The 13910-nt window shown below is 56.5% G+C and overlaps 1 protein-coding gene across 1 annotated transcript; it reads left to right on the forward strand.

Moving 5' to 3' along the window:
- On the forward strand, positions 1-13683 carry LOC105469531 (glycogen phosphorylase, muscle associated). The gene is made up of 20 exons (XM_011720686.3): positions 1-329; positions 1353-1454; positions 1542-1620; positions 1708-1811; positions 2153-2284; positions 4473-4584; positions 4676-4758; positions 5194-5337; positions 5684-5776; positions 6005-6151; positions 6350-6513; positions 6856-6970; positions 7538-7639; positions 7976-8123; positions 8408-8466; positions 8597-8738; positions 9483-9690; positions 12714-12848; positions 13084-13150; positions 13263-13683. Exons 1-20 carry the CDS (start codon positions 87-89, stop codon positions 13410-13412), a joined length of 2529 nt encoding a protein of 842 aa, XP_011718988.1. The 5' UTR covers positions 1-86; the 3' UTR covers positions 13413-13683.
- The last annotated feature ends 227 nt before the right edge of the window (positions 13684-13910 follow it).

A 13910-nucleotide genomic window follows, 5' to 3' on the forward strand; every position in this document is an offset into this window, starting at 1 on the left:
GGGGAGCTCTACTCCCTGGCTGGAGGCAGTGCTGAGGCTGCCGTCTCCTCCACCATCAGTCCAATCCGGCCCGCCCTCCTGCAGCCATGTCCCGGCCCCTGTCAGACCAGGAGAAAAGAAAGCAAATCAGTGTGCGTGGCCTGGCCGGCGTGGAGAATGTGACTGAGCTGAAAAAGAACTTCAACCGGCACCTGCATTTCACACTCGTAAAGGACCGCAATGTGGCCACCCCACGAGACTACTACTTTGCGCTGGCCCATACCGTGCGCGACCACCTCGTGGGGCGCTGGATCCGCACGCAGCAACACTACTACGAGAAGGACCCCAAGGTGCTGCTGGGGACACCTGGGGTGGGGGTATGGGATGGAGGCACTGCCAGGGAGCTGGGGATCTTGATTTAAGTGGCTGCCCCTCGTCACTCTAGGTTCTTGGGGTTGGAGAATCCAGGGGTGCCAGGCACAAGTGGTGCTGGGACAATCTGAGGGAGAAACCTGGGGCGGGGGTGGGGGTCAGGGAGCTCAGAGCAGGTGGTCTGGCTGCAAAAGTGCCCACTCGGAGAAGGTTGGAGGGGGTGCTGGTGGGCAGGACAGCACCTGTGGCCTGGCTGGGCCCAGGTGGAAGGACATGTCAGTTGCTGCATGTATGCGTGGTGTGCCTGTGCAGCAGGAGGGGCTGGGGCAGCTCGGGTGGCAGAGATCAAGTGTCCTGTGGGGTCACTGGTAAATGTCAGCAACCTGACACCCCTCAGTGGGGAGTGGGGGGGGAGCAGGCAGACGGGGCCCGGGAGGGGACCCAGGCAACCAGGAGACCAGGCACTGGCAGCATCCTAGTTTCTGGTGCCTCTGGGTCTCCTTGGGATTGAGGCTTGAGGGCCAAGGGGAACTGGGCAGTGCAAGGATGGGAGGTGACAGTCTCTAGCCCAGTCTCTAGCCACTGTGTGACCTTGAGCAAATGACCTTTTTCTCTGGGCCTTGGCCTTGCCCTCCTGGGGAGCTCTTGGAGGCGCTTCCGCATGTCCTGGCGCCCTCCTGGGCAGTGCGGGGGGCGTGTGTGCAGGGGGAAGGGGTTCCCACTCTCCTGAGCGCCTCAGTCCCTGAAGTGGGTATGGCCAGCGCCATTTCCCAGATAAGGAAACAGGCCAAAGAGAGTGATTTGTCCAAAGTCAGAGGAATGCTGGGACCAGAACCTTACCCGTTGGGCCCCAAAGCCTGAGACAGGGAGAAGCAAACTGGGGACAGGGATGGGACTGCTGAGCAGGGCAGGCGGCCCAGAGGTCCAGGTGTGGCTGGGTCTGGCTGAGTGTTGGTGTGTGGCCCTGACCCCATCCCCTGCCCGTCCGTCTCTCTGGGTAGAGGATCTACTACCTGTCTTTGGAATTCTACATGGGACGGACGCTACAGAACACCATGGTGAACCTGGCCTTAGAGAATGCCTGTGACGAGGCCACCTACCAGGTATGTGTGGGGTGGGGCAAGCCATGGGGACTGGGGGATTCCCCTGCTAACACTTGACCCTGACCACTGTCACCCTCACCCCTCCAGCTGGGCCTGGACATGGAGGAGCTGGAGGAAATTGAGGAGGATGCGGGGCTGGGCAATGGGGGCCTGGGCCGGCTGGCAGGTAAGTGGACAGGGCCATGAGGGTGGAGGGGGCCGATGGGGTCCTCCGTGCTGGGTCCCTGACACCTGCCTCCCTGCACACCCCCAGCCTGCTTTCTCGACTCCATGGCAACACTGGGCCTGGCCGCTTATGGCTACGGGATTCGCTATGAGTTTGGGATTTTTAACCAGAAGATCTCCGGGGGCTGGCAGGTGAGCAGCCTTGGCTCTAACCTTGTGGGGTCTAGTCAGGATGGGGAAGACCCCCACTTGTTTATTATCTCTGAATAGGTCCGAAACAGCCCCCCAAGCTCTGTGGAAAGCATCCCTGCTGCTCCCCACCCCCCAACCCAAAGCCAGCTGGTGCCCCTGAAACAGGTGGTCTATGTCCCACTGGATAGCCCAGCAGACCAGGGGCCCACCTCAGAGCCCCTAACTTACACTTGGTGTAGGGTACACGGGCCCACAGCCCCCGCCCTGCCCCACCATGCACTGTGGTGTGAATGCCTGCGCTGATGCTGCCGGCCTTTCTCCCTGACCTGCCTTGGGTGCAGATGGAGGAGGCTGATGACTGGCTTCGCTACGGCAACCCCTGGGAGAAGGCCCGCCCTGAGTTCACACTACCTGTGCACTTCTACGGCCATGTGGAGCACACCAGCCAGGGTGCCAAGTGGGTGGACACACAGGTAAGGATGAAGCTGGGGGTTGGGGGAGCTCAGAGAAGGGGAGGGGAGAGAAGGAAGCCCAGAGAGGAAGCAGGACCCAGTGTATTTTATAACTGAGGATACTGAGACTCAGAGAGGTTAAGTGACTTACTCAAAGTCACACAGCTGAAGCCAGGAAAGACTGGATACAGGGACACAGGGGAGCCAGTCTAAGTACTGAGCCTGGAAGGGGAGAGAGGCTGCCCTGCTCCCCCAGTGTCTCCCCATGACCTGGCTCCACCACACACCATGAGATTTATCAAAGGACCATCTTACGACTTGAGTCTGCCCTGAACATCTCGATAGCAGCAGCCCAGAAACGGGGACAGGAGAAAACTGGGACCTTCTGAAAGGAATTCACTCACCACACAGCAACTTAGAGGAATCCTGAAACCAAACCAAATCTGGACACGGTGACTCATGCCCGTAATCCCAGCACTTTAGGAGGCCGAGGCAATAGGATGGCTTGAGTTCAGGATTTCAAGACCAGCCTGGGCAACATAGAGAGACCCTGTCTCTACAGAAAAAAAAAAAAAAAATAGACTGGGGCAGTGGGTCATACCTGTAACCCCAGCAATTTGGGAGGTCAAGGTGGGCAGAATGCTTGAGCTCAGGAGTTCAAGACCAGCCTGGGCAACAGGGCAAAATCTGTCTACAAATAACACAAAAGTTAGCCGGGCATGATGATGTGCGCCTGTAGTCCCAGCTACTCGGGTGGCCGAAGTGGGAGAATTGCTTGAGCCCAGGAGCCTGGGTGACAGAGCCAGACCTCGTCTCAAAGAAAAAAATTTAAAAATTAGCCAGGGTGCTGGTGCATGCCTGTAGTCCCAGTTACTTTGAGGCTTCAGTGGGAGGATCATTTGAGTCCAGGATTTCAAGGCTGCAGTGAGCTATGATTGCACAACTGCACTCCAGCCTTCGTGACAGAGTGAGATTCTGTTTCAAAAATCAAAAAGACCAAAAACTGAAAACCTTAAAACCAAACCAGGTGTCCAAATCCCAGTTTAGGCCGGGCATGGTGGCTCACGCCTGTAATCTCAGCACTTTGGGAGGCCAAGGCAGGTGGATCACCTGAGGTCAGGAGTTCAAGACCAGCCTGACCAATATGGTGAAACCCAGTCTCTACTAAAAACACAAAAACATCAGCCAGGCATGGTGGCACGTGCCTGTAATCCCAGCCACTCAGGAGGCTGAAGCCAGATAATTGCTTGAATCTGGGAGGCGGAGGTTGCAGTGAGCCAAGATAGTGCCACTGCACTCCAGCCTGGGCAACAGAGTGAGGCTCCATCTCAAAAACAAACAAAAAACAAATCCCAGTTCAGGCAATCTTCCTGCTGGAAGCTTCAGGTCATCACCCCCAAGATGGGCTGCAGATAAACCATTAGACTTTCAGAACTGAGCATTTGTTTGCTGTCATCCAGGTTAAGATACACTGGGGGTTGCTGGCAGTCCATGCCAGGTGCACATGGCAGCTGGCACAAGTGACTGTGGCTGGAAGGCAGGAGACCTGGCTCCCTCTGGTGCTGCCAGCCTAGCTGTGTGCTTGGGCTTGGGTCCCTTCCCTTTCTGTGTGTCAGCTCCCACCCTGCTCCAATCAGGGTGACTGAGTGTGGGGAGGGAGGGCGATGCCCCTTAAAAGGGCTCCCTTGGAGGAGTGAATGTACCCCTGGCACCGTGGTAGCAGACAACTACTGATGTTTGCTAGTTATGGAAGGCGGGGCAGAATTAGTCACCGTGAATTAGCCCTGTGGTCAACCAGACATGAGACCTTTGGATGGACTTGACCTCTGTGACCCCTTCAGCCTGGCCCTGGGTTTCCCCACCCCTCTCATGAATCCACAGTGTCCTCTAGCTTTTGCTCAGGCCAGGCTGGCCAGCCCAGCCCCCATCGCAGCAGAGTGGTTGCCAACAGAGCCCCTCCTGGGCTCCGGGCTTATCACCTGCCTCCTTCCGTTCTCCTCACCACCGTCTGCCCAGGCAGGGCTTATGGGTGTCGGGGCTTGAGGGTGTCTTTGCTCTAGATGAGGTCCAGAGAGACTGTGGGGTTTGCTCATGGTTACCCAGCTCGGCGATGCTAGTGTCAGGACAAGAGCCTGTGTCTGCAGAGTGCCCTGAGGGGAGGGAGGCAATTGCCAGGGCTGGCCAGCTCCCAACAGGATTGCCCCCACAGGTGGTACTGGCCATGCCCTACGATACGCCCGTGCCCGGCTATCGCAACAACGTCGTCAACACCATGCGCCTCTGGTCTGCCAAGGCTCCCAATGACTTCAACCTCAAGGACTGTGAGTTCATCCGCTGGTAGCCAGCAGCCCCAGCCTGCCCGCTGGCCACGCCCAGCACAGGCCTTACCCTGTCCCCACTTTCGTCCCTCAGTCAACGTCGGTGGCTACATCCAGGCTGTGTTGGACCGAAACCTGGCAGAGAACATCTCTCGTGTCTTGTACCCCAATGATAATGTGCGTCACCCCCTGGGCTGGGGGCTGGAAGCCTGAGTCTTCGGAGCGGGGGTCAGGGAGAGCTGGGGAGGGACACTTGCTGGTGCCCTAGTCACACCCAGGGCATATTGCTGGCCTTGTGCATCCTATACCCCCACTTCAAGTCTTTTGAGTGCAAGGACACCTGAGTCCTCAGGAAAGTGGGTTAGTGAAGGGCACTTTGGAGGGGCTGTTCCCTGGCGACACCCACAACACACTCAGTTCTTGTGCACCTCTTCCTGACACTGTCTCTCGCCACTAGTTCTTGGTGGAGGAAAGGCCCCTGGGTCCCAGAGAGGGGGACAGCTCAGGACTCAGGGGGCCCCGTATGGGTGGGAGTCCCTCCTGGCCACACCCACTGCAGCTTTAGGCCATGCCCCCACCACCCTGACTCACGCTGCCTCGTGCTGTGCCCAGTTCTTCGAAGGGAAGGAGCTGCGGCTGAAGCAGGAGTATTTCGTGGTGGCCGCCACCCTCCAGGATATCATCCGTCGCTTCAAGTCCTCCAAGTTCGGCTGCCGCGATCCCGTGCGCACGAACTTCGATGCCTTCCCAGATAAGGTAGCATGAGCATGGAGGGTGCCTCTGTGACTGGACAGTGTGTGCCAGGCCTCTCCCTCCAGCCTCAGCCTGCCTGCCCCATGTAATAGATAAGGGAGTGGAGGATGGGAGTGTGGGAGGGTCAGTTGCTCAGGATCCACAATCCACAGGCTCATAACCTGGGCTTCCCTCCTACTCCTGCCCCACTCCCCCATTCCTCCCAACCCCGTGAGCGCCTGCCTGCCTCTGCCCACAGCCCAGTCACAGAACCATGCTGGGCTCTCTGGGGGCCTCCAAATGGCACAGGACAGTGACCATAGCATGGAATGTGGTTTGGAGCCCAGACTGACTCCTCCCCCTACCCCAGGTGGCCATCCAGCTCAATGACACCCACCCCTCCCTGGCCATCCCCGAGCTGATGAGGATCCTGGTGGACCTGGAGCGGATGGACTGGGATAAGGTGGGCTTCAGGGCCCCTCTGCCCCATCTGATGCTCTCCGCTTCCGAGTTCCCTTCCCAGTTTGGGAGCGTGGGAGGATATGAGTGGAGTGAACAGATTGGAGCCTGAGGCCAGAGGGACCATCCTGGAACCTGGCACTGCAGTGCGGGGGGACCCACTGGGCTGCATAGTGTGTGAGGAGACCCACTGGGCTGAGGTCAGCATCCTGACTGCCCACCTGTGTGCCAGGCATGGGATGTGACAGTGAGGACCTGTGCCTACACCAACCACACGGTGCTGCCTGAGGCCCTGGAGCGCTGGCCGGTGCACCTCTTGGAGACGCTGCTGCCGCGGCACCTCCAGATCATCTACGAGATCAACCAGCGCTTCCTCAACGTGAGTCGGGAGGCTTGGGGGACAGTGTAGGGGTGAGGGGGAGGACACCCAGTCTGGGCCTGGGAGTTGGGGCGTCCAGCCCGGGCCCTGAGACTCTGGGGCAGTGGGGGCTCTGGGCAGAGCTCTCGGGGTATGGGGCTGGGGACTGGGGACTGGGGTTTCTGGGTCTGGTCCTAGCTCTGGGCTCTCTGGGCACAGCGGGTGGCAGCCACATTCCCAGGGGACGTAGACAGGCTGCGGCGCATGTCGCTGGTGGAGGAGGGCGCAGTGAAGCGCATCAACATGGCACACCTGTGCATCGCGGGTTCGCACGCTGTCAACGGCGTGGCGCGCATCCACTCCGAGATCCTCAAGAAGACCATGTGAGCCCCGCTTTGCAGATCCCGCCCCTCTCTAGGCCCCACCCACTCCACACCCCTCCCACTCCACGCCCCTGTCACAAGAAGCCCCGCCCTTCACCGACCGCTCTCTGTTCTCTGGCTCCTGGCGCCTTTCACAGGTGGTGTCATTCTTACAAGCACAGCAGCCCCTTCCAGTGCCACCCTGTCCTGAGATGATCCCCTCTTACACACAGCACCCCCAGCCTTCCCCAGGTCTGCATTCCCTGCATCCCCTTTCAGCAAGACACCAGGGTAGGGGCCCCAGGGCAGAGGCCTCCATCATACAGGGGCGAGTGGTGACCTTCGTCCAACCTCATCCTGCAGCTTCAAAGACTTCTATGAGCTGGAGCCTCATAAGTTCCAGAATAAGACCAACGGCATCACCCCTCGGCGCTGGCTGGTTCTGTGTAACCCCGGGCTGGCAGAGGTCATTGCTGAGGTGAGAGGCCACCGTAGGGCCAGCAGAGTCAACATGGGTCCCTGCAGGGATCAGCTGGGTATGGTCGTGTAGGTGGTTCACTGAGGCTGAAATCCCTCCCGCACTGTGTTCCCCAAGCCTCGCATCCGCCTGGAGGAGGGACACCATCTTATTTGCATGAGGGTGCTCCGTGTGCTAATGGAGGCCCTGGCTGTGGAGGTGAACCCAGCAGAGGTCACAGTCTAATGGAGGGAGTCATCCATGGGTCACATCTGAAGTGAGCCTGGAAGGGGGCAGATATCTGGTAGGGAAGGCGCAAGGTCATGCTGGCGTCAGGAAAAGGCCAGGAAGCCGGGAAGGCCTGCTGGGGTCAGATGGGGTCAGCCATCAGAGCTCAAGGACGGGAGGGGAGGAAGGTGCATGGATGCCCTGTGCCCCATCTGGGAGGCTGGAGGAGGAGGGGCTGGGAGGGCCCCCCAGAGCAGCCTGCTGGGTGGAGGGGGCTTGGCCGACCTGGAAAGGGCCCCTTCTGTGTTGAGAGGAGGGAGGACAGGGGGATGGGCTTGGCTGAGAGCCATTTTCCCACAGCGCATTGGGGAGGACTTCATCTCCGACCTGGACCAGCTGCGCAAATTGCTCTCCTTTGTGGATGATGAAGCTTTCATTCGAGATGTGGCCAAAGTGAAGCAGGTGGGGAGAGCTGCATCGTGGGACAGCTGTGCTGTGTGGAGAGCGCTGGAGGGGGCCAGATGGCTGGGTCAGGTGTGGCAAATAGAGCTCATCTCTCCTGCCAGCCCAGGCCGTTGGTGGAAGTTGGCTGGAGTCTGTGGTGGGAAGGCATCATCTGACCTCACGTGAACAGTGCTGACGTTGATTAGCAATGTCTACCCTGGTGCGGGAGTGGACAGAAGTAGCCAGTGAGCCTCCTGGCAGCCATCCTTCTGGGGCTGAGTGAATGGAGTGTGGACTGTAGGATTTCCTGAGGCTGTGGCCTGTTGGTGAGCCCTTCCCTGTCTCTGCCTCCAGGAAAACAAGTTGAAGTTTGCTGCCTACCTAGAGAGGGAATACAAAGTCCACATCAACCCCAACTCACTCTTCGACATCCAGGTGAAGCGGATTCACGAATATAAACGACAGCTCCTCAACTGCCTCCATGTCATCACCCTGTATAATCGTGAGTGGCAGTCACTCTACCCTGTCTCTCAGTGCTCCCCTGTGTTCCTGAGGCATAGTACATACTGCCCACCCAACATCTCCTTTGGCCTTGGGACTACTCTCGGGGCATGGAATTATCCCCATTTCACAGATGGGCAAACTGAGGCTCAGAGAGGGGAAAGTGACACTCACATAGCAAGTGATTTTCTGAGTCAGGCCTACTGTCTCCCAGCCCAGCCTCTGTCAGGAGCTACTACCCAGAGGGAAAAGTAGGCCTACTGGATCCCTCTCGTTCCTCCACAGGCATCAAGAGGGAGCCCAATAAGTTTTTTGTGCCTCGGACTGTGATGATTGGAGGGAAGGTGAGAAGCCAGGCTCCAGCCCTGGGCTCCCATCCTTTGATATATCCAGGTTGAGGTCAGCCTGGCTGAGTTGCAGGATAGGGGGTGGGGGACCAGGCAGTAGAGTTGACCTCAGACTTTGTCCCCTCAGGCTGCACCTGGGTACCACATGGCCAAGATGATCATCAGACTCATCACAGCCATTGGGGATGTGGTCAACCATGACCCGACAGTGGGTGACCGCCTCCGTGTCATCTTCTTGGAGAACTACCGAGTCTCACTGGCCGAGAAAGGTGGGTGCTGCCAACAGGGACCCTAGGGAGGCTTTGACCCTAGTTCAGTCTCAGGAAGAGGCATCAGTCATCTCTTCCTGGGATACTCGTACTTGAAAGAAGAATCTGGAGAGGGCAATGCTTAAACCATGAGGAAGCTGGGTGTGGTGGCCAACGCCTGTAATCCCAGCACTTTGGGAGGCCAAGGTGGGTGGATCACCTGAGGTCAGGAGTTCAAGACCAGCCTGGCCACCATGGTGAAACCCCATCCGTACTAAAAATACAAAAATCAGCTGGGCGTGGTGGCGGGCACCTATAATCCCAGCTACTCGGGAGGCTGAAGTAGGAGAATCACTTGAACTTGGGAGACAGAGGTTGCAGTGAGCTGAGATTGCGCCACTGCACTCCAGCCTGGGCAACCAAAGCAGAACTCCATCTCAAAAAGCAAAACAAGACAAAACAAAACAAAGCAAAAACCCCATGAGGATGCCCTCTAATGGTGGGCTTTCAGGCAGTACACGATGAAATTACCTTCAAATCTTCAAGGTGGGGAAATCCAGGTTGGACCTAGATGGTCAAGAATCAACAAGAGGTGGAGGGCAGTGGGGGTGCAGTGTGAGAGGCAGGCTTGGCTGGTGAAGACTGGGAGTTTGGGGTGGAGCGACTTTGAGTCCGGCTATGCCTGGGGCCAGCCTAATCCGAGAGTCCCCAGCTGGTGTGAGGGTCTCCCCTGAGTTGACTTGTCCCCCTGCTGCCACCCCACAGTGATCCCAGCTGCAGACCTCTCTGAGCAGATCTCCACTGCGGGCACTGAGGCCTCAGGCACCGGCAACATGAAGTTCATGCTCAACGGGGCTCTGACCATTGGCACCATGGACGGGGCCAATGTGGAGATGGCAGAAGAGGCTGGAGAGGAAAACTTCTTCATCTTTGGCATGCGGGTGGAGGATGTGGATAAGCTTGACCAAAGAGGGTATGGGGGTCAGGGTTCACGGGGAAAAGACACTGAGGTGTGGCTGCTCGAGGGTGGTGCTGGGAGCAAGAGGCATGTCTGGAAAGACTGGTCCAGGCCCAGCAAGGTCTTGGTCATGGCCAGCAGGATTCTGGGAAACTTTAGAGGGTGCTTACAGCAAATAAGCTTAATGAAATGGGGAAAGAAAGAAGTAACACAGAACCGAAGGAAAAGGAAGAGAATATTATATCAACCCTAAGAGATAATATTGTTTGGGAAATGGAAGTAAAAAAATCCTTGCTCCCGGCCGGGCGCGGTGGCTCAAGCCTGTAATCCCAGCACTTTGGGAGGCCGAGACGGGCGGATCACAAGGTCAGGAGATCGAGACCATCCTGGGTAACACAGTGAAACCCCGTCTCTACTAAAAATACAAAAAACTAGCCGGGCGAGGTGGCGGCGCCTGTAGTCCCAGCTACTCGGGAGGCTGAGGCAGGAGAATGGCGTGAACCCGGGAGGCGGAGCTTGCAGTGAGCTGAGATCCGGCCACTGCACTCCAGCCTGGGTGACAGAGCGAGACTCCATCTCAAAAAAAAAAAAAAAAAAAAAAAAAAAAAAAAAAAAAAAAATCCTTGCTCCCTGGAAGTCATGGGCAAAAGGGAAATACGGGCACAGTAGTTACAAGGGGCCTATGGTCAGAAACAGTTCTTCAGAGGAGACATTATCCTGGCATTACATTAAAAAAATTTGTTTTTATTTTATTTTTATTTATTTATTTATTTTTTGAGATGGAGTCTCGCTCTGTCACCCAGGCTGGAGTACAGTGGCATGATCTCGGCTCACTGCAAGCAGCTCCGCCTCCTGGGTTCACGCCATTCTCCTGCCTCAGTCTCTCGAGTAGCTGAGACTACAGGCACCCGCCGCCACGCCTGGCTAATTTTTTGTATTTTTAGTAGAGATGGGGTTTCACCATGTTAGCCAGGATGGTCTCGATCTCCTGACCTTGTGATCCACCTGCCTCGGCCTCCCAAAGTGCTGAGATTACAGGTGTGAGCCACCGTGTCCGGCCTATTTATTTATTTTTGAGATGGAATTTTTCTCTTGTTGCCCAAGCTGGAGTGCAGTGGCGCGATCTTGGCTCACTGCAACCTCCACCTCCTGGGTACAAGCAATTTTCCTGCCTCAGCCTCCTGAGTAGCTGGGAGTACAGGTGCATGCCACCACACCTGGCTAATTTTTGTATTTTTCGTAGAGACGGGGTTTCATCATTTTGGCCAAGATGGTCTATATCTCCTGACCTCATGATTCACCCGCCTCAGCTTCCCAAGTGCTGGGCTTACAGGGGTGAGCCACTGTGCCTGGCCTATTTATTTTTAGTTTTTTGAGACAGAGTCACTCTGTCACCTAGGCTGGAGTGCAATGGCATGATCTTGGCTCACTGCAACCTCCGCCTCCCAGGTTTAAGTGATTCTTTCACCTCAGCCTCCCGAGTAGCTGGGATTACAGGCATCCACCGTTACGTCCAGCTAATTTTTGTAGTTTTGTAGAGATGGGATTCTACCATGTTGGCCAGGCTGGTCTGGAACTCCTGACCTCAAGTAATCCGCCTGCCTCAGCTTCCCAAAGTCCTGGGTTTACAGGCATGAACCACCGCGGCCTGCTTGAATCCTGGAGAGAGATTTTCCATGTTATTAGTCTTCAAAAATATTTTAAATGTTTGTATAACATTCCATCCTATGAGCATGTCACAACTTATTTAATCAATTCCATATGGCTGGACACTGAGGTTGATTTCTGGTTTGTTAAATATTATTGTGATGAGCAACCTTTTAACATCTACGTCCACATCTGATGACTTCGTTAAGATAATTATCGGAAAGGCAATATTTCTGAGTTAAAAAGTATGAGTTCTTAAGGCTCTTGATACAGATTGCCAGACTGCTTTCCAGACAGTTTCTCCCAGTTTACCCTCCCACAACAGCTTCCCAGAGTTGGCATTAAACACTGAAAGGAGTTTCTCCTGTGAGGCTTCACTAGAAAGCTGGCTGTCCCATGGGCAGGAGGGAGCTGTGAGATGTTGTGATCGCGGTCCCCCATGCTCAGAACTAGGCCTGGAAGAACCCTCTGGCTGCAGGATGGAGACAGTGCTGGAGGTGGCAGATGGGGGACCGCTGTGGGGGCTGACACCATAATGCAGGGAGAGTCGCCTGAGAGTCGCATGAGGGGACAGGGATTAGAGACTGTGGGGAGCGCTGGTTTCTGATTGGAAGGGTTAGGGTTTGAAACTGGCCTGTGGAGCACTTTGAGCCGTGGTGGGGGCGCTGAGGGTCAGCTGAAGGGATATCTTTTTTTTTTTTTTTTTCTTGAGAGGGAGTCTCGTTCTGTTGCCCAGGCTGGAGTGCAATGGCATGATCTCGATTCATTGCAACCTCTGCCTCCCGGGTTCAAGTGATTCTTCCACCTCAGCCTCCCGAGGAACAATTGGGATTACGGACACACAACACCACGCCCAGCTACTTTTTGTATTTTTGTAGAGACCAGGTTTCACCATGTTCGTCAGGCTGGTCTTGATCTCCTGACCTCAGATGATCCGCCCCCCTTCAGCCTCCCAAAGTGCTGGGATTACAGGCATGAGCCACCGTGCCCAGCCCAGTTGAAGGGTTGTACCTGTTAGCTGCTCTTGCAGTCCGAGGGCAAGGCCAGATGTGGACTTGGGCTACTGGAGGAGAAAAGCCATTTTGGAGCAAACAAACCGGTTAAGAGACAGCAGTGGCATGTGGAAGGCAAAGAGCTTGTTCGGGGGCCTTGGCTCTAACACTTAGCTTTGTGTATCCTCCGGGCCTCAGTTTCCTCATTCACAAAGGAGGGATGAAAAGCTGAGCAGAGAAGGGGAGTTGCAGGGAGGCCCTCCGGGGTGTGTGTGGCAGCCCTGGGGAGCAGCAGGCCGAGCCTGGGTTTTGACCCTTGGGCATGGGACCTCAGCTTTTCTCTGGAAGAGGAGCCAGGAACCCCTTTCTGGGTAGCTGACTGCAGCTCTGTCCTGGCAGGTACAATGCCCAGGAGTACTATGACCGCATTCCTGAGCTTCGGCAGGTCATTGAGCAGCTGAGCAGTGGCTTCTTCTCCCCCAAACAGCCCGACCTGTTCAAGGACATTGTCAATATGCTTATGCACCATGACCGGTGAGCTGGCTGGCCCGGGAATCACGCAGGTGGGGCTGCTGGGTGGATCGAGGTTCAGGTTTGTGGTGGGGAAGCTGGACAGGGGTCCTGGCAGTTGAAGCCAGGAACCTTTGGAAGCAGCATGACCCTCCAGGTCCCCGGCTGTCCACTGGGACAGGGCAGGCTTGGCCCTTGACCTCATAGAACTTAACCTAGCCCCTAAAGGAATAGCACATGCCTATCCTTTCCCCTCCAGGTTTAAAGTCTTCGCAGATTATGAAGACTACATTAAATGCCAGGAGAAAGTCAGTGCCTTGTACAAGGTGAGGGGTCCTGGGCCAGGGGTTGGCAGGGCTTTGGTGGCCCTGGTTGGGATGAGGCAGAAAGTGGAGATCCTGCCACCAGAGTGAACCAGAGCTTCCCTTTGACCTGCAGAACCCAAGAGAGTGGACGCGGATGGTGATCCGGAACATAGCCACCTCTGGCAAGTTCTCCAGTGACCGCACCATTGCCCAGTATGCCCGGGAGATCTGGGGTGTGGAGCCTTCCCGCCAGCGCCTGCCAGCCCCGGATGAGGCCATCTGAGCCTCCAGTCCAGACCCCAAACCAGCCCTTGAGCCTGTCAGAATCCCCTGGGCCAGCCCCAGTGCCTCATGCAGAGGGTGGGGTACTAAAGTTAGATCTCTAAGCCCCCTCCTGGAAGTCTCATTTTCCCCACTCTCAATGTCCCAGTGTCCAGCGTGACTAAGGACACGGGCCCCCTTCCATCCTCGGGCTCCCGGTCCCCTCCTATTTATGGGGTCTGACCAACTGCACCCACTCCCCAATAAACTGATTCTCCTTGGGAGCCTCCTTACTCCTCGTTGTTGGGAAATATTTTTAGCTCTTGGCGGGCTCAACAGCAGCCGCGCAATCGCCCTCTTATCCTCCACCCTCGGCAGGTGCGTCCCAGGGCGGGGCGGTGGTGGGAGGTGGAGGGGGCGACCCCGTGGGGGCGGGGCCTAGGCCTCTCCAGCCCCTTTCCTGGCGTCACCCTCCACGCCTCTCTTCCCAGTGCCGTGTCCATACTAGGTCAGCGGCCAG

This window comes from Macaca nemestrina, chromosome 12, assembly GCF_043159975.1.
Source record: "Macaca nemestrina isolate mMacNem1 chromosome 12, mMacNem.hap1, whole genome shotgun sequence".
Lineage (NCBI taxonomy): Eukaryota > Metazoa > Chordata > Mammalia > Primates > Cercopithecidae > Macaca > Macaca nemestrina.